General features: G+C 56.9%; 1 protein-coding gene across 5 annotated transcripts; it reads right to left on the bottom strand.

Moving 5' to 3' along the window:
• Window positions 1-1,562: 1,562 nt before the first annotated feature.
• TBC1D24 (TBC1 domain family member 24) lies at window positions 1,563-26,358 on the bottom strand. 5 transcript variants are annotated; one of them, XM_055561395.1, is made up of 11 exons: window positions 26,215-26,321; window positions 20,344-21,984; window positions 9,554-9,666; window positions 7,441-8,511; window positions 6,872-6,889; window positions 6,249-6,407; window positions 5,063-5,126; window positions 4,048-4,143; window positions 3,586-3,808; window positions 3,007-3,177; window positions 1,563-2,369 (listed from the first exon to the last, which is right to left on the bottom strand). In XM_055561395.1, the coding sequence occupies exons 4-10, from the start codon at window positions 8,403-8,405 to the stop codon at window positions 3,023-3,025; spliced, it is 1,680 nt and encodes a 559-aa protein (XP_055417370.1). In that variant the 5' UTR covers window positions 8,406-8,511; window positions 9,554-9,666; window positions 20,344-21,984; window positions 26,215-26,321; the 3' UTR covers window positions 1,563-2,369; window positions 3,007-3,022. The 5 variants fall into 5 exon arrangements, with proteins under 5 accessions (XP_055417370.1, XP_055417371.1, XP_055417373.1 ...); XM_055561396.1 differs by lacking the exon at window positions 20,344-21,984 and having other exon boundaries at window positions 1,563-3,177; window positions 26,215-26,358; XM_055561398.1 differs by lacking the exon at window positions 20,344-21,984 and having other exon boundaries at window positions 1,563-3,177; window positions 26,219-26,342.
• Between the last annotated feature and the right edge of the window lie 250 nt (window positions 26,359-26,608).

The following is a 26,608-nucleotide window of genomic DNA, read 5'->3' as shown; positions in this document are numbered from 1 at the left end:
TGTTAGCTGGTGTGTCCCTTGTCACAGTACATGTCTGCTGACTCTGCTTCCTTGGCCCCAAGCACGGTGTGGACGAATTCCCCGTGGTAGGGTGAAACAAGTGGTCTGCACATGTGGGAGGCATTTTAGCGCCAGCCACCAGCCACGTGACCTGACAGATATAATGAAGAACATAAACTCCTTTTCCACAACAGGTTATTTTAAAAAATGCACACACTTTCCTTTCTGCCGAACTCGACGACATCAGGTGAGACACTTCACGGTGTGCCCGGGCACTCCCGCCTGACCCGGCGACTTCTCTGTGCAGAGACGACATGGGGAGGGTGGCTGAGATGCACTGGACGGCCTCATTATGGCGATGTGTTCCTAAGATCGGTGTTAGGCAAATTTGACGACATTCAGAATTTAATTAAAATGTGGGAAAATAAACAGTTGTAAAGATTAGATCTGTTCCTGCAACAAAAATCACTACAGAAAAACAGGGACTCTGAGTACAGGCTGCAGTTTAAGTTTCCAGTGACTACGAATGTTCATTTCTTGGGTTTCATAAATGAGCTGGGAATGGTGGGGGTGGGGGAGGGAGCTCTATTCCCTCCATGAAACTCCTCTGTAAGTCTAAAATTATCTCAAAATAAAGCAACAAAAACTGAATCTCCTAAATATAAGCTATGTAAGGAGATTATTTTAAGGGCTCTGTGGCTTCAGGAAATTGATAAATTTGAAGACCTTGTGAAATCTTCAGAATTTTCTAAAACAAGTTGCCCTGAAAAACTAAAAAAAAAGAATGTATAAAAATAGGAAAAATTGAATACTTATTTTAATTCAATAATTAAAATGGAAAAACTCATAAAATACAATGGACTTACTCTTGTAATATAAACTGTTTTAGGAAAACTGATTTTCTGAACCCTTAAATGCATACAGTCTACTTTGATAATGAACTGCTTTAAACTATGTTCAATTTTTTTCTTAAAACACATTTTCAAATGTTTCTAGAAAAACAAATGTAATTCACTGTACTATTCCATAAATCTTTGGCTAATTTTTAACAGAAAATGGTAATAATAATCAGGAAGAAATAACAGAGAATGGCAACAAAATTCATTATACTCTATTTGGGAAGACCGAATATCAGATAACAAGGACAGGAATCAGAATAAAAAATTTGAAGATAATAATCACACATACTTTTAGTTTAGCAGAAAAGTTAGGGAGAAGATACGAAATTCAAAGAAAGCGAGTATCGTGCATGCACACACAAAGATCTCATGTACAGAAATGGTGACTCATCAGCTGCCACTGCCGAGTGGGGTGGAGGGGGGCCCTGGGGCAGTCTCAGAGGATCCTGTGGAATTACTCAGCAGGAAAAGAACTCTGCAGATCAGGAGGTTCACAGAGGGGCATGAAAGGGTGCTCAGGTGTGCCTTCAGCTGCTTCTGAAAGGCCTCGCATTGAAAAGGCCTTTGATGTTCCGTGACCAGACTGACAAGCAGGAGGTGAGCCAGGGTGGGGCGGGGCACCTGGGGAGGTCCCTCTGGTTGAAGAAAGCAGACTCGGATCCCTGCAGTTCACACAGCCGTTTAATGAACACCGAAGCACAGGTGAGGGCTGAGGGAGCTCGAGGAGGGGCAGCGAGGGCTGTGGTGTCTGGGGAGGAAGCTGCCCGCCGCCAGCACCTCTCCCCTCTGCAGGCCTCTCAGCAGCCCTGCGGGGATGGCAGCGCAGGGTGAACGGCCCCATTTTACAGTTGGGGAAACTGAGTTCCAGATAGGTTCACCGGCCTGCCCAAAGCCACACAGGGTTCCTGGTGTGTCCTTCCGTATCGCCACGGCTGGGCTCGGGGGACATCTGAGGAGGTGGGCAGGGAGGATGCACGCCCTGCAGGATGAGCACAGGGGTGGGGGTGCATGGGGCACCGAGGGGACAGGATCCCCAGCCCTGGAGTGTCCACGTCTCTCCTCCCACTGGGTGGCCGGGCCCTCAGGACCAGCTGAGGGAATCACGGGTGGAGGGCCGCCCTGCAGGCCCAGGCGGCACTGTGAGATGGACGCAAAGATGGTGCGTCAGGAAGGTCCATGTGGCAGGAGCTGGGAGGGCGGGTGGCACCAGGTGGGGGAGGCGTGATAAGACAGCGCATGTGAGGGGTCGGACAGGACCCCAGGCTAGGTCACTGCAGTCAAGTGGGGCCATGGCAGGGAGCTTGGGGAGCTAAGGAGGCCCGGAACTGGAGAAGAGGAGGCTGCAGAAGGCTCCGTGGGTCCCGGCTTCTCCAAGCAGGGCCCAGAAATACTGCTGGCTGGTGTGGGGTCCGTCCCAGAGGGCCCTTCCAGGCGTAACTCTACCCTGAGGCCCAGCAGAGGCTTCAGGCTCTGCAGAAACACAAGGACAAGCACCGTCCCCTCCGGCCCTTGGCCCTCCCTGGGTAAAGGCCCGGAGCCCTGCACGCGGCTCGTCCTCCCTGCTTTCACCAGCGGTTCCTGTCCAAAGGGGGCCCAGGGGAGGCGGGAACTGAGTCAGAAGCTCCAGGCAGATGCTCCCGCCAGGAACAGTCAACAGAGCGCCTGCGGTCTCCGGGGACCCACAGCCCCAGGGCCCCAACTGTAGCAGGCCAGCAGGAGCTGCAGGGGCTCCTCGGGAGATTCCCAGAGGCACCAGCAGGGGGAGCCGTGTGCCCACACTTGGGCAGGCTCCTTGGCCCCAGCCGGCTCGCCCAGCCCCAGTACCCTCTCACCGCAGGGGACTGAGGCTCAGGGGCCATAGACCCCGGCCTCCCGCACGGGATGCCTGCCCAGAGGCCAGCCAGGGCCTGAGTCCAGGACGAACGAGTAGCAAGTACCGCAGGTCCGGGAGGGCCAGCTGCGGCCATGGCACCACTGCCTAGATAAGTACTGTGCCCAGCTGCACCTTGATAGTGCCCACATATGTGGGGCACTCACCGCCACCTCCATGAGGAGGGGCCCAGGTACCACCCCCACCTCTCCCCACCGGCAGCGGCAGCTCAGTCACCATTGGCTCACTCCCGTCACTGGATGTCAGGATCCTGGAAGCCCCAGGCCTCCACGGCGGCGATAAGGAAGTTCTCAGAGCAGAGGGGCTGGTTGTTGAAAGTGTCGCAGTGGCCCGTGCGGCCCCGGTTCAGGTCCCCATCGATGTACAGCGCCGGGCCGCCCCCTCCACCTGCGGGACACTCGGTCAGTGGCTGCCCTCTGGCAAGCGCTGCCCCTGGGGACCCTCCTCTTGCTCCCAAGCCTCTCCCTTCGGACCAGGCAAGTCTTGGGCCGGCCTTGTCCAGCCCTGCCAGAGGCCTCTGTAAAGCCACGGGGCTGCTCTCTACTCCAACCTGTCCCCCGTCTCCCAGCATGCAGCCTCAGGTCCCATGCTCCCCATGTGCCTGCTCCACCCCCAACGATCTGCTGCCTTCTTCCTGCCATTGCGGGGGCTCTGCCTGTCCCTCAGATGAGGCACCTACCACCCGGCTCAGCCAGGACTGGCCCGCGGCTTCGGCACCCATGACCCTGTACCCTCTTCTCAGCTAAGTGACCGCGGACAGACAGGAGCCGGCCGGACGTGGAGGGCGGCACCCACCTATGATGAGGCAGTCGCTGCCCCCCGCCATGAACAGGGACTCCGTCTTGGAGGGCAGATTGAAGTGTCGAGTAGCCAGGAACGGCGAGAGGCGGTCTGCGGGCTCAGAGGACACAGAGTGGCTGGGGGAGGGTGGAACGGTGGCAGACTCCAGGGATGCGGGCTTGGTGAGCTCTGGGTGTTTGATGACTACCCACTCATAGCGCTGGACCTCGGGCTGCAGCTGAGGACAAAGGCTGGTGTGAGGACTTGACCCGCGGTGCCCGCTCTCCCCCAGGGCTCATCGTCCGTGCCCAGTGTGAGGACCCGAGCTAGGGGTGGGAGCCAGCGCACACCGTGCCGCAGAGGGCTGCCTGTTCTTGGAGCTCGTCTCTAAGGGTCACACCCAGCAGGTGACGGAGTCGCGTCTGGAAGTAAGCAGGGTCACGTGAGGGGGTGACCTCTCACGGGGGGCCCACTCACCCTAAACACGAAGCACTCTCCGGTCCCGAAGAAGCCCAGCTTGCCCCCAAACTTGTTTCTCTCACTCCAGTCTGTTGACAGGTAAGCGCCACACACCTGGGGAGGAAGGCCCAGGGGGAGGCTGCACCTGGAGTGCCCACGGGAGCCCCCCAGCACTCAGGGCAGCTGAGAGCCGAGGCTCAGCCACAGCCCCACACCCTCCAGCCCACTGGAGGGCCAGGGCTGAAGTATGGAGTGGGGACTGGCAGGGCTCAGGCTTGGAGGCTGCCTTGCCCGCTGTCGGCTCCTGGGATATTTCCATTTCCCACCTGGGCACGGAAGCCTGGGGACAAGCCAGTGTCCACACTCCAACTATGGGTATCAGCCCAGGGAGACCCCTCAGATGGGAGCTTCCAGGAGGCACCTGCTCAAGAAACACTTCCCAGGCCTCCTATCAGCCAGCAAGATGCCTGATTTCACCATTAGAGGCACTCCTCCGAGTGGTTACGGAGATATCTGACACTCGGGTCACCTGCTGTAACAGACCCCCGGGCTCCTCCCGGGAGCCGGACGCAAGGTCTGAGGCTGAGGAGACAGTCCTGCAGGTGCAGCTGGGTGTCTGGGAGCCACCACAGCACGCAGACGCTCCAGGACGGAGGTGCTCACTTTTCTAGACACCTTAAGTACGTTCCAGATGACAGCCACTGCAGAGAACAAGGCTCTGAGAACTCCCTGCCGGGGTGGAGGAGGGGAAGGCGCCGGCAGACTGCTGCAGGAGGGCGTGGGGCCTCGCTCACCCGGCATTTCTGCAGAGCTCCCCTAGACTGCCGGGCTGGTCAGGCTGGGGGTCTGGACCCCCAGGGGAACAGGGAGGCCCTGGGAACTGGGGGGTCATGTGAAGAGGCTAGATTTACCTCTCTGTGGAGGGCAAGCCCTGCTCTGTATCCCTAAGCCCAGGAAACCTGGGTGGGGGCTACGAGGGAACACCCACCCTCCCAAAAGGCCAGGAGCCAGGGTCCCCCTGGCTGGTCCTTACCTCCTTCTGTGTAGTCTTGATCAGCAGGACAGTGGGCTCTCGTCCTTCGCACTGGAAGTAGAACCTGGGGGCAGAGAACGCCCTTGCCAGTCTGACAGCAGCGCCCGCCTCTGCCTCCCTTCCCCCAGCCGCTACTGACCCTGGCTGCCCAGGGCGGATGGACCTGACACCGGCCCATCCTCCTCTCCCAGGAACCAGGCACATGGCTTAGATGGCAACACCTGGGCTTGGGTGCTTCTGCCAACAGGGAGCCCCAGCCAGGAGGCCGTAAGCCAAGCGGTCAGAGCCCTGGACATTCTGCCCTGATATGCCCAGAGCAGAAGCGGCAGGGCAGATGGCCCCTAGCAGATAGCCATGCGCCAAGTGCTTTGGGGAAGCCAGAACCAGAGGAACAGGTCTGTGCTCTGGGAAAGCTCGGAGTGTTCTTGGGCGCTGGCAGCACCAGGGAGCCAGGAGGAGGCCTGAGGCCACTGGTGTGCCAGCGCAGGTGCCCAGGGTTTGGCTAGCATCCCTCTGTGGGCCTCCCACACCACACTGGCTAGCTATGCCAGAATGTGTGGGTGCCGCTTGACAGTGTCCATCATGGGCCTCTCTGTCTGCATTGCCCATGACCCAAGGCAGAGCGCAGGTCAGAAGCCACCTGAGGCTCTCGGGGCGGCACCTGGCAGAGCACCCCAGGGAGATGGGGTGCCTCGGGGGAAGCCTGCCAGAATCCCCTGGACACTGGCCAGGGCCCAGCACAGCCCATAGGGCCAAGATGGACCTGGTGTGGACTGGTGAAATGGGGGTGGAAGAGCAGTATCCAAGGCCGGCCGCCTCGAGTTGTCCTGAAGTTTTGTAAGCTCGGGGGCGGGGGAGTCTGCGCCTGACCACCACCATGCCTGTGTGAGACTGCGGAGCCCTGCGTGTGCTGCAGTGACTCTAACCCTAACTCCTGCAGTGGGGGTGGCCCTGGAGTGAGAGATGCTCAGAAAAGGAGCTCCCAAGTCTAGGCCCCAGGAAGAGGCAGGGCCTTGCCCAGGTACCCGTGTCTGCAGGCCTGGGTCCAGCTGGACTGTGACCTCCAGGACGTGAGGGCAGGATGAGAAGCTGGGCAACCCCACCCCTTCTGCTCTGTCTGGCCCTTGGAGTCCAGACCTTGGCCCCTCGAGGGGGCAGGCCCAGGGCCCTGCCTCCAGGGCGCTACCTGGTCAGGCTGTATCCATGCTGCAGCGAGGAGAAGAGCAGGAGGGGCTGGCAGAGGGCGAACCGCTCAGGGACCCACGACCAGATGTCTCTCATCTCCTTCACACCGACGATCTCTGAGTGGAAGTTGTCTGCATGAACGGCCAGGTGCACGAACTGCCTGTGGGAGCGGGCAAAGGTCAGAGCACAGCTGCAGCCCCAGCCCCAGCCATGCACCCCACCCCCTCCCAGGAGGGGCAAGCCTCTCGTGGGACCTCAGCCTGGAGGGAACTTCTTACCTGTGGAGCCAGGTCAGAGCCTGGTCCTAGGGGCCCTCAGGAGGGCACGGGGTAGAGCCGGCCCTGGAGTCCTGCTCCCACCCCGCTACAGAGGGGAGAGAGCCCAGCCCAGGGGCGGGAACGAAAGCCCCTTCTCTAAGAAATGGGGACAGAGAGAGTCAGCTCTGGCAAGACAATGCTTCCAAGCCAGCCAAGCACTGACAGCAGGCAGACAGACAGACAGACGGGCCTGAACATCAGCCAGGCTCTGTGGCAGCACTGCTGAAGCCAGCCCAGAGAGCCAGAGCAAGCAGCCAGGCTGGAAAAAGAGAGGAGCCAGGTGTGGAGACACGGTTTCCAGACCTACCTTTTAGAAAGTGAAACACTGAAAAACAGGAGGAAGCAACGGACACGGAGAAGAGGCAGAAAAATAAAACAGACAAGGAGAGGTTAGTGGCAAGTACTAACACCCAGGACACGCCTGCCTTTGGCCCACAAGAAAGGCTTCCACACCTACAGCTGGGGCACAGCAGCGGCCGCTGATGTCTCAGGACACATGGGCCCTCCCCAGGCTGGCTCCCCAGGTGGCTGTGCTCAGGACGGGGGGCCACCAGCACGGGAGCCCGGAGCTGAGGGGCGGGCAGCAAGAGCGGCCCCAGAGTGACTCAGCGAGGCCAGCCTGGCTCCCTCCTGGGCCCATGGGCCCCACCGACGGCTCCAGCCTCCACCTCGGCCACAGGCCCCACGCCCACAGCTGCCCTGGCCACCTGCAGCTGCGCCAGGCAGGCCCTGTCCCCTGGCCGGTGGTTTTCTGCATGCGCACGGAGGGCTTACTGGCCAGCCAGCCGGACAAGCTCAGGCCCCAAGCCCCCAGGGTGCTTCCTCACAGGCCCCACCCCATCTGGGCCCCAGAGGTGGCCCCAGTGGCCTGCCTACCTCTTCTGCTTGACAGTGATGCCCTTCTGCTTCAGAGCTTTTTCATTGGCCATCTGCAGGAGCTGAATCTCCTTCCGAGAGAAGAGGCGGATGGCAAACGCCTTCTCCAGCAGTTTCTCGGGAGATACGGTCTTGGCGATGTCCCTGACGAAGGCGCGGATGTCCTGCTTCACGTTGTCCGACTCGAGCGGCTGCCCCGCCCTCACCTTGTGGAAGAACTTGAGGATGGCCAGTGCCACGCGGTACAGCACCTTGTAACCCTCCACCAGGAAGACGTCAAAGACGCGGGCAAAGTAGCTGAGGGGCAGCTCCCCGAAGAGCCAGCGCTGCCAGTCTGCGTACACTTGCAGGACGTCCTCCGACACGGCCACCATCAGCTTGTGGGCCGCCTGGCAGTACTTGTTCACCAGGTCCCCGAACGTCATGCAGGAGGACTCGAAGGCCAGGAAGCTCTGGTCTACCAGCTTCCTGCTGGGGTCGTTGCAGGCCAGGATGCGGCAGGCCTTCTCAAAGCACTCAGCCTCATCGGCGCTGTAGTGCAGCAGCAGGGCCACAACGGCGGGCAGTGCGGGGCAGAAGGACACGTCGGGGAACTGGTTGCCGATGCACAGCAGGATCTTGCGCACAGCGCCCTCGCCCTTTGAGTTCAGGCAGTAGCTGGGCACCTGCGTGTTGTCCACAAACTCGGGCAGGGGCAGGCTGGTGCTACTGTGCTTGCCCACGATCTTGCCAACAATGTCTCTGTACACGCTGGCATCAGGGGTGACTGTGCGGCAGGGGATGTCCTGAATCAGGCGCTGGTACACCTGCCCCCGCAGGGCGTAGCTACGGGCCCAGTAGCCCTGGCGTGCCAGCTGCTTCAGCTCCTGCAGCTCCGTGCAGCTCAGCTCCTTGGGCCCCAGGTCCGGGATGGCCGAGTCCATCTTGTCTCTGTCCACAAAGCAGTTGTAGGCTGGGGGGTGCATCGTGCAGGGAGTGCCCGGGGTCGGGGGCAGGAGGGGTCAAAGGGCAGCTACATCCACCGGCACCCTCTCCGAGGCTTCTTGGCTAACCTGTCTGCCATCCCATGCCCTACAGGATTAAAAACCATGCTTAATAACGCACGTGGCATGAAGGTTTACATTTAAAAAAAGAGTCTGTTTTAATGTTTCTACAAAGTTATCAGTAGGGCTTCCCTTTAAGATAAGTGGATATTCTTGAGAATTCACTACGGATTCTGGAGCATAACTTCTTTTCATAGGGCTTCTGCAGGTACTGGGAGAGGTCACACAGGCTCTGGGTCATGAGAAAAGGCTTTGAGAGGCTGACTCAGCTGTAAATACCTCTTTGCTCAGGGGTGGTGGCCCACCTGGCCCTCACTCTTCCCTTTGCAGCCTGGGAGCCTCTGAAATGAGCCGCTGGTCCGGAAGGTCACCAGACACCACGTTCCAGCTCGCACAGGTTCACAGCCTCTGCCCTGCCGTGTGTCATGAGCAGGATACACACCTACTCTGCCCCACGGTCACTGGCCTGGAACCTGGATACTGGCTCTTAACTTTCTAAAAACAGCAGCTAAGCTGCAGGCAGGCATTCCACAGAAGAGTCACTGGTGGGAAGAAGACATGAGGGTGGAGAAATAAACGGAAGGTGTCACAGCTTCACAATCAGAAATTTCTGGAACCAAATGAGCCGGAGGTATTGGGGGATTTGGTACCATCTCTCCATTATGGGCGGGCTTCCCTGGTTGCTCAGAGGTTAAAGCGTCTGCCTGCAATGCGGGAGACCTGGGTTCGATCCCTGGGTCGGGAAGATCCCCTGGAGAAGCAAATGGCAACCCACTCCAGTATTCTTGCCTGGAGAATCCCATGGACGGAGGAGCCTGGTGGGCTACATCCACGGGGTCGCAAAGAGTCGGACACAACTGAGCAACTTAGCTCTCTCCATTATGGGCATCTATTGAGACTCCTGTAGCCATTTTTTAACAAAACGGGTAACAGGTGCTATTTGAGTCCAGCCGCATGGGGACAGCGAGATGGAAGCCGAGCGCTTGGAAGGCTGCCACAGTCTGATGTCTGTTTTCGCCAGAGGCTACTGTCCTCGGCACAGAAGTGCTAACCACGCACCTCAGACTAACCTTTCTGCCTGGGATGGTACACTGTCTGGAGATCTCACAAAGGTTTGTTTGCCTCAGTGATCTTCGGTAAATGATCAGAGCATTCCTGTCTTGCTTGCATCAAGAACATTTATCTGAAAACAGAAAAAGCAAGCAATACTTTAAAAATACTGAGTGGAAAGAACTGTAAGGTAAAATCTGTATGTGTCTTGAGAAAGCACCTTAACATGGTGGTTGTTTTTTAAATTTTTTATTGAAGGATAATTGCTTTACAGAATTTTATTGTTGTTTTTAATTGTTAAAAATATACATGACAAACGTTACCATTTTAAACATCTGTGAGTGTACAGTTCAGTGGCATTAAGAACATTCACAAGGCTGCACCACCATCAGCATCATCTCTGAACTTTTTCATCTCTCCAAATGAAACTCTGCACCCATTAAACACCAACTCCCAATTCCCAGCCTCCAGCCCCTGGTAACCACCACCCTGCTTTCTATGAATTCGACCACTCTAGGCACCTAGTATTAGTAGAATCATACAATATCTGTCCTTTAGTGTCTGGCTTATTTCACTGATCATAATGTCCTCAAGGTTCATCAGGGTTGACAGCATGGATAAGAATACGAAAGTGAACATGAGAGTCACTCAGTTGTATCTAGCTCTTTGCCACCCCGTGGACTGTAGCCCATGAAACTCTCCAGACCAGAATACTGGAGTGGGTAGCCTTTCCCTTCTCCAGGGGATCTTCCCAACCCAGGGATCGAACCCAGGTCTCCTGTGTTCCATGCGGATTCTTTACCACCTGGGCCACAAGGGAAGCCCAAGAATACTGGAGTGGGTAGCCTATCCTTCTCTAGCGGATCTTCCCAACCCAGGAATCAAATTGGGGTCTCCTGCATTGCAGGCAGATTCTGTACCAACTGAGCTATCAGGGAAGCCCATGTATGATATATATTTTAAAACTCAAAACTATTATTTAGAGCAGTTTTAGGTCCAAAATTGAGAGGATAGTACAGAGGTCTCACATACTCTCTGTCCACGCAGGCACAGCCTCAACATTATTAACCTTCCCCACAGATGAGACATTTGCTACAACTGATGAGCTTAAACTGACACATCACGGAATCTATGAATTAATGAGGATTCCTTCTTGGTGTCATACATTCTATGAGTTTGGACACATGTAAAATGACATGTAACCTTATTATAGTATCATAAAAAGCCCCACCTGTTCATCTCTGCCCCCTGCAACATCAGAACTTCATTCCTCCTTGTAGCTGATAATATCCCACTGTATGCACAAAACACGCTTTGTCTGTCGATGGACATCTGGGTTGTTCCTACCTTCCAGCTGTTGGGAGTAATGCTGCTGTGAACACAGCTGAGTGTCTGTCCAAGTCCCTGGATATATGTCTTTACAGGGACTTTCCCACAGAAATGAAGTTTTGTTGACAACATCCATTTACCTCGTCCCGTTGGAAGAGCCTTGCCTGCAGCGAGACCAGGTGCCGCAAATGCTGAAAATTCCTTCCCCAGAAAAGAACCCCAGTCTGTCTGCTCTATCCTGGGAAGGACAGCAGTTAGGGGCCCCCGTTTCCCCAGGCTGCAAATTACCTATAGAGTCTCATCCTTCACTCTAGGCTCCGAGCACACTAACCTCTGGAGGGACCCCAGGCCTATCCTGTTTTCTTGAATAGAACCTGCTCCTTGTCAGGGCAATAAGCATGTTTATAAACAGAACAAGAGCGGGGCAGGACAGTGCCAAACCTCACTCAGCTGGCCTAAGATTCAGGTTGAATATTAAACTGGAAACTCCAAAAACGGTTATTGTACCTTGTAAATTCCTTCAGAAAGGACCTTCAGGGAGAAGCAGACCAACGTTTTGTGTTTTGTTTCCTTGTTGTTTCTGGCTGTGCCGCACGGCATGTTGGATCTTAGTTCCCTACCAGGAATCAAACCGACGCCCCCTGCGGTGGAAGCACCTGAGCACTAACCACTAGACCACCAGGGAAGCCCCCCACAATTTTATTTGTTGCAACAAGTGGCCGGGGACTCCGAGGCAAAGACAGGAGCAGAAGAGCCCAGAGGAACTCTCTGGATCCCTGCAGGCCTCCTCCCACCTGAGAGCATTTCTGGAGAAGGGCAAACAAAGTTGTGCTGACCTCCTGAGGGGTCAATGAAGCCAGGTCCCAGGGCAGCTTTTTGTCTGGTTTGGTTTTTACATGAATGCATAATCACAAAAACATCAACTAACACAAAATCACAGAGTACAAACGCACAGTCCTGCTTAAGTTACCGCTCAATCCCACTGTCTCTCCTCCCTAAGGCCACCACCCTCACATCTGAGTTCATGAAGCTGCTTCCTGCACGCACGAGTGCAGGCGTTCACAGCACATGATGGCTGCGGGGAGGGGGAGGCAGCAGCCAGGAAACAGACACAGTCACCAGGCAGGACCCTCACCTGGGCCACACGGCCTCCCCAGCTGTCCCTCCCACGGCTGGCCACACCATCCACACCGTCCACGCCACCTGCCCCGCAAGGGACGCAGGTCTCACCTGCTCTCGCAGCACCCAGCACCCAACAGAGGGGCCGGGCCCAGGAAGGCAGCCGTGCTCCCACCCTCACCCGGCGGGCAGTCGTAGAGGCTGGCTGGAGCTCCAGCAGGGAGCGAGCCAGTCTGAAGCCACTGGGCTGGGCTCGAGTCTGCCCTGCCGCTGGCTGGGCTGGCCTCAGGAAAGCCGCACCTCCTCCCTGAACACAGATGTCTCTAAAACAGAGCCCACGAACACAAGCCTGGCTTGGGCCCTGAGCCCCGCACGGCGCCTGTGGGTCGAGTTCTCCGCCTGGCACGCTGGCCGGGCGTGGGGACAGGTACAGCCCACTCTCTCCCTCTAGCCCTGCGGCAGCCCGGGGCAGGTGGCCACTCTTCCTGGCCAGCAGGGGCCCTGGAAAACCTTTCCCTTGGCCTCAGGAAGGTGAGGGAGGGAACGAATTCTAATCATAAACTCTGCACTCGCCCTGGGGCCACCCCACCCCCAGTCTCAAGTTCACTGCAGAGGGGCAGGGCAGGCCGCTGGGGGTGCCTGTCCATCAGCCTGCGGGCAGGGCTGCCCGGGGCCACGGCTCCCAGCCTTGGATCACAGGAAGGAACTCTGCGTTTCTGCCCTGAGCTTGGGCCTAATATGCAATTCTGGGCAAACAGGAAAAATTCCACTCTACTTCCTCCTGTTGGACTCACAAGAACAGCTGACAGTGGTCCTTTCGGGCAGTAGGGATGCCACACAGCCGGTCCAGAGAGTGGTGGCCACTTTAGGGGGAGTCATCAGGGGGTCTCCCCCATCCGAGCGTAAGTGCTGAGACGGAAGCTGACAGAGTAGCTGAGGAAAGGCTGCTCCTGACAAGAAGAGCGAGGGCCCCTAGGCGGAAGGGACCGGGGTGCTGGAGGAGGGGAGGGCGTCCGGTACTCCGGGCACAGTGAAACACCGGGGTGGGGGTGCGGAGGAGTCCCAGTTACCCGAGTGTGGGCAGGGAAGGGACTCGCCCCAGCAGCCAGACTAACAGCTGACCGCCATAGGGATGAGCCGCGCCTGCTCCCTGAAAGCACTCTCCCGCCTGCCGCCTGGCACACCAGGGCAGCACTCCCCGCTCCCCCGGCTCCCAGCTCAGGGGCTCTGGGGGTGGGGTCAGGAGGGCCAGTGCGGTGCAGCCACAGAGGCTGCAGCCAGGGTTCCCCCAGGGCCCGGGGAGGCACCTGCTCTCTTTGGGACTGAAGGGTCCCTCTGAATGGCCCTGCCCAGCACCCCTCCCCGCTGGTGTGGCCATTTCCCCACCCGGAAGCCCCTCCAGTCACTGTCATGCCTTCCCTCAGGAACAGAGTCCAGGCTTCCTAATGGAAAGCAAGTCTACCTTAAAAAGTTAAAAAAAAAGCATTCAAAAAAAATAAATAAATAAAGCATTTGGTGGGACTCAGTGACCTCTGCTCAGGGGGTTAGGCCCCCCCTCTGCAGTGCTCAGCTGGCGGCCCCACGGGCCCTCGGCCAGGCAGCTTTGCTGAGGAGGGGGTTCTGGGGACCATGCTCCAGCCAGGAGCAGTCATGGGAGCCTGGCTATGCCCTCCCTGCGGAGCCCCCTGGGGAGCTCCCTGAGTGTGCCCACAGGAGGAGGGAGGCGGCAGTGGGTAGGAGGAGCCCCGGGTCCCCTGTGCCCAGCGACTCTGCTCCAGGGCCAGTGACGCCCTCCTGGTAGACCCCAGACAGGGAGTGGGGTGGGGAGAGAAAGCAGTCACGGGACGAAGGACAGAGCGCACTGGGCCCCCTCCTGCCCCATTTAAGGGCCACTGGACAGACTCCACAGTGGGCTGCCAGGCAATGCAACCTCATCCCTGTCTCCTTCAACCCACGGCAGGTAACTTCACAGTGAGGAAATGGATGCAGAGAGGGCTCTGGGGGCCCTGCACAGGCAGAACCCAGCCAGCAGCTTCCAGAGCTAGCCTGCAGTGTGCTTGACGGCCCCCTTCAGGAGCGCAGCTCACCCAGGGGGCAGCCCCACCGCCCCTGTCCTCAGCCTGGCTCCACATGCCACGCGGCTCCAGCCGTGGTTGGACGGGTCATGAAACATGAAACTTCTGCCTGCCTCACCATGTAAGTGGGGAATGTGATTCTCCCAAACAACTGGATTTGAAAAACAAAAAACTCGCTTTCAAGTGACAAACAGACCCCTATTTTAAGTCTGGGGAGATTCTAAACCACCTAACCACACTAGGCGCTCTGCCCCCTTATAAACTGCCTCTCCGGGGCTGCCCAGCACTCCTTCCGCCCTCTTGACTCAAACTTTTATTTGTTTTACAAACTTCTCCATAGCTGCCTGTTCTGGGCAGGGCCCTGGGGACACAAGCGTAAGAGACAGCTCTCCAGGAGACCTATGGTCACAGCGCCCGCAGTGAGACGAGAGGCCAGCAGGGCGCTGACCACCCAGCAGGGCACAGACTCTGCATGCGTGCCAGAGGGATTAGGACCCCAGGGTGTGTGACAATGGGCACGGGGCAAATGCAAACGGGGGAGCTCCTGGGAGCTGGGGCAGGAGCTGTCATCCCCACACGAGGGAGCAGAAGAGCCAGGCAGAAGGTGACACATCAGATCGGCATTTCAGAGAAAACCCTGGTGGCCAAGGAGGAAAGAGGGCAGAGTCCAGAAGCAGAGGCAGGACAAGCGGGGGTGGACTCCACCAGACACGCTGACCTGGGGGTGGGGGACAAAGGCCCCAGCAGTGAACAGAGAATGCTGGCCCAGGGCTGGGGTGGAGGAGGCGCTCCCTGGGGGGCTGTGAAGGGCTCAGGCTGGAGGAGAAGCTGGGCTGCTGTGCTGAGGCCCTGCCCAGACACCCAGCCATCAGCCCTCACCCCGACACTGGCCCCTGGACTCCTCTGTCACCCCATGGGCTTCGCACACGGCCCCTCCACATACCCAGAGCCCCCCGAGGAGCTGACTGCGGCCCAGCTGGCAGGAGACAGCCTTGCGCAGAGGGAGGGGGGCTCGGACACCGCCCGGTCCCGCTGACCCCTGCCCAGCCCGCCCGCCCAGGCCCTGCGCCCGTCCTGGCAGCAGGAACAGCTCAGGTCTGAGCTCCCGGGGCTCAGCCTGGCCGGGTCTTAGTCACTGCGCCACAGGACAGCCGGTGGCGAGGCTGTCTCAGTTGTTCCCTCCTCGCGGGACACTCCCCGCCTGTTTCCTGGGAATGCGGTTAGGAAACAGAGAAGGAAGAGGAAGGAGGCTGGGTCCAGCCCTGCATACTGCAGACCAAGGATAGGGTGGCAGACGGGGAGGCGGGCAGTGAGGTGAGCGGTCCCGGGCCCGGGGAGTCCCGCGTGACCAAGAGAGTGGTGCCTCTCAGGCAGTGCCCCAGCGAGGGCAGGCAGGGCGACGGGTCCCTGACACCTGGTGGCCCCACTCCAGCCCTTAGGGTGTGTGGAGCGTGGGTGAGAAAGACACAGGACCGGTCACTGCCTGAAAAGAAGATACGCAGGGGGCCAGGCAGGAACGCGGCGGCAGGACAGGGAAGGGCAGATGACCTGTGCTGGGGGGTCGGTTGTGCGGCTCTGCTCTCAGGGTGCTTGGGTAGAGGGGCAGGGCAGGGGGCACGGCCCAGGGCGTCTGGACCAGTGAATAGGGAAGAGTGGGAGGCACTCTGAGGTAGAGAAGGGGGCATGGTGGGCGTTATCCAGTGGCCTCCACTAGGACAGCCAGAGGGGAGGTGAGGGGGGCCTGGGCACGGCAGGTCTGGAGCAGGATGTGGGCCAAGTCTAAGCCTGGCCTCCTCACGGCAGGCCTGGGGTGCCCAGCCACCCACGGGCAGACACCAGGGAAACGCTCAAGCCCACTCCCGAGGCCTCGGCAACACAGGCTCGGGACTGTCAGGGATGGGGCAGGAGGGCACTCCCCTCCCGGCCCAAGACCTCAGCAGTCAGATGCCTGCCCCCCGCCTCCCCCCAGCCGCTGGCGGCTGACGGGGTGACAGGGCCACCAACCACAGCCTGACACGCCGCATTCGCTTCCCTCGCTGCCCTGCTTTACCACCCTCGCCTGAGCTCCAGCTCTCTTCTTGCTCTGGAGCCTGTTTGTGGGAAACAGCCCCCCATCCCACCCTCTCCCTTAATGCACACTTCCTCCAGGCCAGAGAGCAGGGGCCCTGCCCGCCTCTCTCCAGGGTCTCCCCACCCACCACCCACTTCATTTCGGTTCTTGGGCCCCTTCTCTCAGCTGCCTCACTACAGGCCATCAAAGGTCAAGCAAGCCGGCCTGGCTCAAAGCTCCCCAGCCTCAGCTGCTCTCTTTCTGAGCTGGCCTGCGCTCTGTCTGTGGAGTGTTTCTCTCTAAATAAACCCACTTCTTGTCTCTCATTGAATTCTTTCTGTGATGAGACATCAAGAACCTGAGCTTCAGTAAGTCCTAAGACCAGGTGTGTAATCTCAAGCGCCATGAAGGGACAGTGATAAGGTAAGAAAATGTTGAGAGTTAGGTCTTGGTCCAAGACAGGCCTGTGGGATGCCCGAGCCAGGCGTACCGGGGAGGACGCTCCAGCGATGTCTGCCTGCTTCGGTCAGGCCTGTCAACCCCAAATGCTTTGGGGCTCTGATCAGGAACCTAGCTCTGGACCAGAAGGATGGCAGCCGTCGGCCTGGTCTGCTGTAGGAAGGTGGCATGGAATGGCTATGCTCAGGCGCGTCCGACAGCAGGGCCAGGACAGGCCTGTCGAGGCAGGATTTGATACTCCAGACTCTGTTCCTTGACTCTGACGTTTAGTCTCCTACGTTCTACATTTACTCCTGTTTTATATCGTTTCTCTTAACCCCAGAAGACCTGTGTAACTGCCAAGACGGACTCACTGACAAGTGCTGACCCTTTACTTTGAACTGAGCAACTCCTGCTCATTGTCAACGCCGCTGGGGACACCTTCTGTGCTGTCCCTTTGCAACAACTTTGCAGGTGCTGGTGCCTGGTTGAAGACTGCTTTGGGAGGGATAGCATCTAAGATCTAAGTGCAAATCTTGATCAGACTGAGCAGCTAGACACATCACCTCGGGCTTGGGTCTAGAAAGGGTTGCGTTAATCTGGCTAATATCCCTCTGGGCCATATACTCCAGGGTTAGGAAAGATTCAGACAACAGGAATTTTAAAAAGTACCCTATATTCAAATTTTCATGACTCTGTATCTAGGCAGTGGAACCCAAAAGGAATTTAAGGCATGTCTAGCTCGGAGGGATGACTCTAGGAAAAACACAGAGGACATTTTACTGACTCCCACAATGGGACCATGCAGTGCACTGAGTGGTGAACGAGGCCATCTCTGAGGCAAACCCACAACGGAATTACCTTGTGAATGCCACTGACAGAGACAGACGGCCATGTGACTGACCGCAGCGTATCAGGCACGCTAAAGGACACGCCCACAGGCACTGACAGCTCCAAGGGTGACCCAAAGGCCAAAAAGTGCGTGCTGGCCCAACTCCTGGAGATCCCCACCCTTTCCCCAAATTGCTAAAAGAATCCTCCCACTCATTAGCCTGTGAAATTACCCAGTCCATAAAAGCTAACCAAACCATATTCCGAGGCCCCTCTCACCTTCTGAGATAGCCCACACTCTGTGTTAAGAGTGTTTTTCTCTAAATAAATCCACTCCTTACCTATCACTCTGTCTCTCACTGAATTCTTTATGTGATGAGACACCAAGTGAGCTTCACTAAGCTCTGAAACCAGGTGTGCAATCTCAGCTGGAAAACCAGGTGTGTGATCTCGGCTGGAAAACCGTGGATTTTGACTGGGTTCCAGTCCCAGTACGTGGATTCAAGTCCCAATCTGAGTTATATAATTTCAGTTGGAAGAAACTTACAGTAAAATCTGTTAATTATAAAAATGTTAAAAAAAAAAAACTTCAACAGGGACAAAATGAAAAGCCTGCGGTCTTCGAAGGGAGACTAGTGGAGGCTTTCAGGAAACACACGAATGAGAATCCTCCTCTCTGGAGGGACACGCCCTTTTGACTAAGCACTTCATAGCCCAGTCTGCCCTAGACATCAGGCACAAAATTCAGAAAGCATCTGCTGGTCATCAGGCTCCAATGAATGATTTGTTTCAATTGGCTTACTCAGTTTTCAGTAACAGGAAGTTGTCTGCAAAGGCTGAAGATACCCAGAGAAATATGCAAAAGGCCCAAATGATGGTACTGATTTTGTCCACTCAGAGACTACCAAAGGGGAATCGGTTTTTCTGGTGGGCCACTAGGCGCAGGGGCACCCAGACAAGACCAGGGCACCCTGTGTAGACAGAAGGGGCACTAAGGGAGGATTGCAATTGATGTGTCCTTTGCAAAGAACCAGGGCATTGGAAGAGGGAATACCCCAGATGCCAGAGAGTGACATGGGCCTCCTGGCCATTGATGGTTTTAGTCAGAAGACTGAAGGAGAGGACCTTCCTGGTGGTCCAGTGGCTAAAACTCCATCTCTCAATGCAGGGGCCCTGAGTGTGATCCCTGGTCAGGGAACTAGATTCCACACACCACAGCTGAGAGTTCTTACAGTTTCATCAAGGAGGTTCAAAGAAAGGCTGCTATGGAAGCAGTTACAACAACTTCACATCAAGATGACGGCTATGTGAGCATTCCAGTCCACACCGACTTAAAACAAGGAGCTGTCCTGCCCCTGAGGCCCCAAGATCAGGCATCCACAGATTTTTACACCTTCAAAGGCAGAGTCGATGCCTCTGATCAACCTTGAAGCAGTTACACAGGGCAGATCATTGCCCCTCTGTTTCCCGTAAGAATATGGGAGTAAAATCTCTGAGAGGGTAAAGACAGGAGGGAAGGGGGCAGGGCACAACCTCAAAACCCCCACACCAACACTCCTCCCACTCACCAGCCCATGAAATTACCCACCCCTCTGAAAACCGACAGCCCCATATCCCGGTGCTGTTCTCGCTTTCTGAGTTGGCCCACACAGTCTGTGGAGTGTGTTTCTCTCTAAATAAATCCACCTCTTACCTATTAAAAAAAAAATCCCTCCCTAGCTTTAGAAGCCTTTACATCTCTGGTGCTTCGTCTACAGCCTTGCCGGCCCCAGGGGCACTTCATCCTGGGCACATACTACAAACACACTGACTGCCCTGGAGCGCTTCGCTTCCCCACTCTCACTTGCCACAAGTCCATCTGCCCTCCCCACGAGCCCTTTGGGGTTTACTCCCTTGTCTGCTGGGCCTGACCCGACCCTCCAAACCTCCGCTCCATCACTCACAGGCTCCTGTTTCAGCTACTTGGCAGAATCCCCGTGAGAAGCCAGCCTGACGGCACGCTTCTCTACACCTGCACACCAACCACGGAGGCAAAGTCACACCACCCCACTCGAGGCCCCCGGAGACACCTGGAAGCCCTTCACTTGCCTCCAGGCACCCTCTCCTAGTCCCACAGCAGCTGACAGCTTCACACCTCCCGTTCTCCTCGAGAACTGGGTGTCAGGCCAGAGCACCCACTCCTGTCTGACCCTGGCCCTTGATCTGCAACCCCCACCCACCCTTGGTTCTGGATCTCAACTCTTAGGACTCCGACTCTCCTGCATCTGTAATGCTCCCTCTCTGGTTAGCCAGGCCCTCAACCCCAACCACAGCATCCGAAACTCCCCTTGAGCTAAGCCTGTCCTCTTTCTTTTCTCCCCTGTCAAGCCCTCGATGGCTTTACTGCCTGGCTGCCAGACCTAACAGACACCTCTGAGATCTTATCTCTCTGACGCACACAGCTGACCCCACTGCTCTCAGCGCTCAGCTCTCCTCCCCCCAGGCCTCCCAAAACCCCTCCCTCTCATCCGTCTCCTCCTCTCTCTGGCGGCCACTGCTCCTGTCCCTCAAATGTTCCTTTTGCAGAAGTCCATCCTCTTCCCGGCTTCCCTGAGGGCCCAGTGGTAAAGAATCCACTTGCAATGAAGAAGACTCAGGTTTGATCCCTGGGTCAGGAAGACCGCCTCGAGGAGGAAATGGCAACCCACTCCAGTCTTCTTGCCTGGAAAACCCCATGGACAGAGGAGCCTGGTGGGCTACAGTCCCTGGGGTCGCAAAGAGTCAGACATGACTGAGCAGGCACGTCCATCCTCTTCTAAGCCTAGATTTCTTAGGTCCCATACCTCCAAGTGTTTTGCTGAAACCTCCTAGCCTTCACACACTCCCCGTAAAAGGCAGCTAGCTCTGACTCCCAAACAGCTCTGGCCTGCTCTCCCCTTGAAACCCTCTCCCGTCCACTGGCCCTGACTGCTTAGGCATTTGGCCCTACCTGCCCTCCAATGGTGGCTTCAGGAGTCTTGACAATGGGAAGGGGGAAAGGTGGGACACGCTGGTTCTTCCTTCTCCTCTCAGGCGAATGTGCTTCAAATGCTCCCTCCTTCACCGGCCCTTCCAGACTCCTAACCCTGCAGGCAGGGCTGACCTCCCCGCCTCCTTCTCCAAATCTGTTTGAACTTGGCACACCTGTGATGACCTGCTTATGAGTGCAGCTCTTCTACCCTACTGCGACTTGGAGCCAGGCATCTCACATCACACACTCGGTGCACCCAAGGAGGAGGAAATAGAGAAGAAAACAGACGGAGACTCAGGAAAATCCCAGACCACTTGGGCCCGAGAAGGAAATTTAACTCTAAACCACAGGGGCCATTCAGCAACTTGTGTGTTCTAGGTATGTGTGCTTCCCAGCAGGCATCCTCATGCAATGAGATGGCAGGCTGGGTTCTGCCTCAGCCCTGAAGCAGCACGGGGCATTTTTCAAATACTAGTGGCAACTGGCATTCCACAGTGCCAGTTACCGGGAACCTGATAGGGGGCCCTTGGCTGACGGCACACAATGGAGGGCACGTGCCAGGCATAAAGGGGTGTAACCACTGAGGAGGTATTAGTCACAGCACCGCAGGCCAGCTGGCTGGCCCTTCTGCTAGTACGTCGCAAGTTCAAATGCAGATCTTAGCGGTGGCAACTGAGCCTATGGATGGGACCTGAGCGGGGTGAAGTCCTAACGGTATTAGCCACTCAAAAAGGTTTCCTGCAGGGTATTCCCTAGCAGTCCAGTGATTGAGACTCGGTGCTTTCAATGCCCTGACCCAGGTCTGATCCCTAGATGAGGAACTAATTTTCTTCAAGCAAGCTGCTGGTTTGGTCTACCCACAGACGGAGGCTGGGATTGCAATGGGGCTCTGCTAATTCAGGATCTTTATCTTCAGAGTTTAAAAGGTCCTCCCAGCAGTAGGTCTGGGAAAACACCCCCCAAGGGCACAGGAGAAACCAACTAGCTGCACAGAATGAGAAGCAGGAGGAGGAAGCCCAGCTGTCAGAAGCTAGAATCCTGACTGGTCTGAATTCCAAGCAAGGCGCGGGTGACAGGCGTGCCTCCGAAGGCTGGCACACAGCAGGCTCTCGGCAAGCATCCTCAGGCGTGACTGCAGAGTGGGCTGGGAGGGAATCTTGCAGGCTGAATCATTTCAACAGGCATTCGAGACGTTTTCTGAATGCCACTGTGCTGAGTACTGGAACACGAGGATGCAAGGCCACCCCCTTGCTCATCGAGCTTCAGGATGCGGGGACATGATGTACTGACCCTACCAACTCAGGTGCGGATGCTGTGAGGGAGAAGCACAGGGTGTCTGGGCCCCCAGCCCATGAGGAAAGAGGGGCCTGGGAGCCTTGCCCCGCCAGCACCCGCCTGGCCTAGATCCTGAAGGCTGAGGCGGCCTGCACCCAGGAAGCAGCAGAAACAGCCCTGGAGAGCACAGCTGCTTGGGGCCAGTGAGTGTCATTCATGGCTCATATTCAAAGACACTTCTACGGTCCAGCTTCATCGGCTCCAAGAAGCCACAGGGTCTGGGTTCACCGGGCTACCGAGAAAGGAGTGCGCGCCTGTGTGCTGGGAGGTGGGGGAGGAGACGACCTGGGGAGGCAGGGAAAGAAAGCAGAGGCAGGCAGAGTGAACACACACCTAAGGCTCCCTCTAAGGCCCACAAGTTTAGGAAGACAGGAAGGTGGGAACCATGCCTGCCGAGAAAGGAATTACAGAGGGTAATCAGGGAATGAGGACAAACGGATTCAAAGGAAGGCTGAAGGGACAGAAGCCAGGAGAGCTCTTGGTGGGAATCAGGTAACTGAGCTTCATCTACGCAGCGAGAGGGCTTTTATTGGTAACAGAATCACCCATCAGCAAACAATTGGTATCCAATTAAAATTGTGTAACAATTAGGTGGACACACAGTTTCTGGTTATGTGAAACAGGCCAAGCCGGGAATAGTGGCTTCTCAATGGCCTGTAAGAGGAGAGCGCAGCCTGGGCGGGCTGGAGGAAGAAAGCATGACCGCTCACGCGTGACCCCTGCCAGCAGCTCTGTGGGCAATATCCAGCGGAGATGGCTAAGGTCCAAGAGCCAGGCAGGGGACCGGGACTGCACAGGACAGAAGGAGAGCTTGTCTCCTGTGTCCCTCCGTGAGCAGGCTCCGAAAGAGGCGAAGGTCACTGCTAACAGCACTCGTCGAGAGACCAGACAGCCTTGTGGGGCCCTGTGCCTCCTGTGGGCAAACAGGAACTCCTTGTGCAACGCCAGCCTTTCCTTATCTCCTCCCGGCGGCCCCTCGGCGTGGGGACAAGCCTGGGAGGAAGCACTACACACTTGGCCTCTGTATCCTCAACAGTCCTTCTAAAGTCCTGTCGTCTCTAATGCTGAGGCACTGAGAAACGGGTCCCGGGAGGAGAGCGAGAGGACCCACAGAGTTCTCGGATCTCTCTCTGGATCTGAGAAGGTCTCTTTCCAGAGATCTAGTGGTGAGAACTCGCTGAGAGGACCAACCCTCAGGCTGGAGAATGAGGTCCTTTGAGATGAGTGACAATCTGGAACTTTCTCAAAAGGCAAACACATTTGACAGGAAGGCCCTGGGAATCAATTATGTGATTTTGCACCTTTGGTATCTTACATTTTGCTGTTTAACTAACAACCTGAGGCTCTGTGACAAGATATAAGAAGCCCACTATCCTGACCCCATCCCCTTAAAAGGCAGGAGGTAATCAATCAGATTTTTGTTACCTTATCTACTCTGTCCTATGCATGTGAAGCATCAGGCCTCTCCAGGGTTAGTCTTCTTTCTCTCACTCCATACACACTCCTGGGAGGGCACACTCCACACCCTGGCTTCAATGCCCACATAGGAAGGAGCTCTCACGGCTCCAGAGCAGTCTCTATCAAGGAGCTGTTAAGGACTCTCAGCTCAGCCTCTCCACAACACCCGTCGTCACCCACTCCAGGCCTGTCCCTTCCAGCATACAGCGCAGCCCGGCCCTGCCAAGTCACCCAGCCTCGGAGTGTTCCCGAAGTTCTCCTCCACCCCTGGCCCTTCCCGTCCCCGCGGCCACCTGTCTTGTGGTCTTGCTCTTTCTTTTGTTCCCACTGGCCTTCCTTGGTGCTGGGCCTTCTAGTGTTCTGTTAACCATCCCGACTCAGTGCAGCCTTGCACCAACCCACCCCAAGTCACCCATGAGGGCACAATCTGACCAGTCACTCACAAACCCAAGATCCCTGAGTGGCTCCCCACCGCTTTCAGGGCAAAATGCAAACTGCGGACTGGTACTCATGGCTCTCCTGACAGCCACTAGCCTAGCTCCCTAACTCCATCTCCCTCTCCTCACCCCAAACACCAATGCTACCCATTGCCCTTCTTCCAACAGCTGGGAGACTGCCCTGGTACTTCACACACTGTCCCTTAGCCAAGAAGTCTCTCCCTCACGTGGCTGTTCTTAAAAAAAAAAAAAAAATTTTTTTTTTTTTTGGTCATACCACATGACTTGTGGGATCTTAGTTCCCTGACCAGGGACTGAACCTGTGCCCTTGGCAGTGACAGCACAAAGTTTTAACCACTGGACAACCAGGAAATTCCCTGATGTTCAAAATTTAATTTAAGTGCTTCTCAGGAGCCACCACCAAGGGCCAGCTGGACTCCACCCCTCTGTGCCCACAGCAAGCTCAGCCCACCTCAGTGGGAGTGCTGCCCACTGTGCCACAGCTCGCTGACCTGTCTCCTCACTGCACCCTCATCTCCTCTAGGGCACAGGCTCCCTCAACTCTGTAGCTGCAGAGCACGGGGCACAAGTCCTCATCACGTGAAGTATGACTTGGATAAATTTGTGTTTAAAGAACAACGAAAATCATCAAATAATGAATTTAGGTTGGTCTTTAGTGAAAAGCCCAAGGTACCGCTTCTTTGATATTATCTCCATTTGGAAAGTGACACTTGAAACAGCCACTGAAACTGCTGCTTCGAGGTGAAAAGGCTCTCTTTCTTCCCTGCACAGAGTTGTCATAACAGAGAAGGTATGCTCAAACAGGTAAAACATTGAACAGGGTAAATGTTAAGTGCTTTTTTATAACCTGCTTATTGTCCTTATGTACTTCAAACCAGAAACCATCTAAAAGGAAACACTTAAATATGTCTTCTGAGATCGGCTCAGACTGCAACGAGACTTGGGAGCAACATGGTGTGCCCAAGGTCACTTGGCCGGCTGGACAGTCCTGGCAGGTGTGGCCAGTGACAGCTAGCACAGCTCACCTGCAGGTGAACTTGCAAATCCAGGAGGTGAATCCTGTTGTCATTATGAAAAGCCTGCCTAGATAACTAGATTACTTCTACGTGCCCTGAAGGTCACTGTTCACCAGACGAAAACTACTGCACTCGTTTCAGCACCTAGTTCATTTCAGCATTCTCTGTGAGGCAATAGGGGAGCAGAGACGACTGTGACTCGGCCCAGCTCTGCTCCCAGGGAGAGACTGGTTTCTAAACAAAGCACTGGCTCCTGAATAAGCCCTGCTTCTACAGGCTTTAGCTAAGGGCTGAGAAGATTAAATGACGAACAACCTTCAGGATAGAGAAAGCACATGTTGGGGGTTATAGCACTGTTAGAAATGGTAACTAATGCCTTTGCGAGAGTTCTTGATCTTTTCCTACCTTGGTTTGTTTCTCCCAGCCCGGATCGCTTAAAAAAGGAAAGAACCAGCACACCTGTCTTCAAGACAATTAAGTAAATGTTTAGAGGAGGCTACTATGTGCTGGGGCAAGAAGATGGAGAGGAGCCCCCACGTTTAAGTAGGGTAAACCAGTATTCCTCCCAATAGTAGAATTTTTTTTCCCCTCCTGTAATTGTCTACAAGTTCCTGCTGACGTCAGAGAAAACATACAAAGAAATAAAAAAAATCACTTGCAAATGCTTCTACTGGCCCTGGAAAGGCAGACAGACAGACTCCTCATTAGGAATAAGCAGCTGGCTAAAGATCAGCATCACAGCAACAGCCACATGAGGTGGGGACTGTGCCTCCCAGGCACACCTCTATCCTAACAGTCAACCCACGCCACCACCTAGCCCAGTGGGTGCTCACACTGCCTCGGCCTTTAGTGTCAGCCCAGCAGGCGGTGATCCAGGAGGCCCAGTGCTTCCTACCGAGTAAGTGTCCCCTACCGAGTAAGGCCATCAGGGCACCAACACCCTTCCTAGGAGAGGACCTTGACCTCCCCAGGCCCATCCCCGACCCCCAGCTGTGCTTTCTAAAGGCTGAGGAGTACAGTGCTCAGGAGCCCTGTGGAAACGTTTCTGTCCCCAGCACAGCCCAGCGGCCACCCGAGGGTACAAGTCACCCCAGACCCGCCGGGCAGGGCTCAGAGGCTGCGTAGATACCTAGGCGGCAGGCGGGCGGGGTGCCAACCTGGAGCAAGCGGAGGGTCGGGACGGGAGCAGTTTGCAGATCTTCCAAGACAGAGCGTTATCACAGAATCTGTTGCAGTTTCGAATCCAGAAGAGAACTTCCCACCCCGCAGAGCCCGAAAAGCGCCCGAGGAAGGAGTACCCAGAGCTAACTCATTCCCACCGCCGCCTCGCCTGAGCCGCCCGCCGGACCGACAGCGCCGGGATGGGGGTCCAGCGCAGGGCCCAGGACCGCTCCGGCCCCACGTCGCGCCCCGCCGGGCGCTGGGGGCAGTGGGCAGCGCCTGCCGCGGGCCCCGGATCCCCCACCCGCGTCGCGGCCGGCCCCCGCGTTCCTCGGTCAGCACGCCTGGGCCGCGGTGACAGCCGACCCCCCGCCCCCACGGCCCCCGCGCCCGCCCGCCCGCCGGCCCCGCCGCACACCTACCTACCCTCCTGCGGCGCGGGCCGCGAGCCCACCTCCGCCCGCCGCGCCGCTTTCTCCTCAGGTCGCCGCGCGCCGCGGCGCCGGCGCGTCTGCGCACGCGCGCGCGCGCGGCCCCGCCCCCGCCAAGCCTAGGCGCCAGCTGCCCACCCGCGGCGCCCGCGGGGCTCCGAGGACGCGGCTCCGGGCATGCGCGCTGACGCCCCGAGGCCGGGCGGCTGGAGCATGCGCCGGCTCAGCCCGGCCCGGCGCGAGGCGAGGGGGCGCGCGCGCGCGCGGCGGTGGGTGTCCGCCGGGCCCAGGCGCCGGCAGGGCAGCGGGTATCGGGAGTCCGGGGCGGCGGTGGTGCCCGCCGGGGTAGAGGTCTCGCCGGGCCGGCCTAGGAATGTACGCCCGT

This window comes from Bubalus kerabau, chromosome 23 (assembly GCF_029407905.1).
Source record: "Bubalus kerabau isolate K-KA32 ecotype Philippines breed swamp buffalo chromosome 23, PCC_UOA_SB_1v2, whole genome shotgun sequence".
NCBI classification, from domain to species: domain Eukaryota; kingdom Metazoa; phylum Chordata; class Mammalia; order Artiodactyla; family Bovidae; genus Bubalus; species Bubalus kerabau.
Note: the sequence above shows the minus strand (reverse complement) of the source record. Positions and strands in the feature narration are given on the sequence as shown.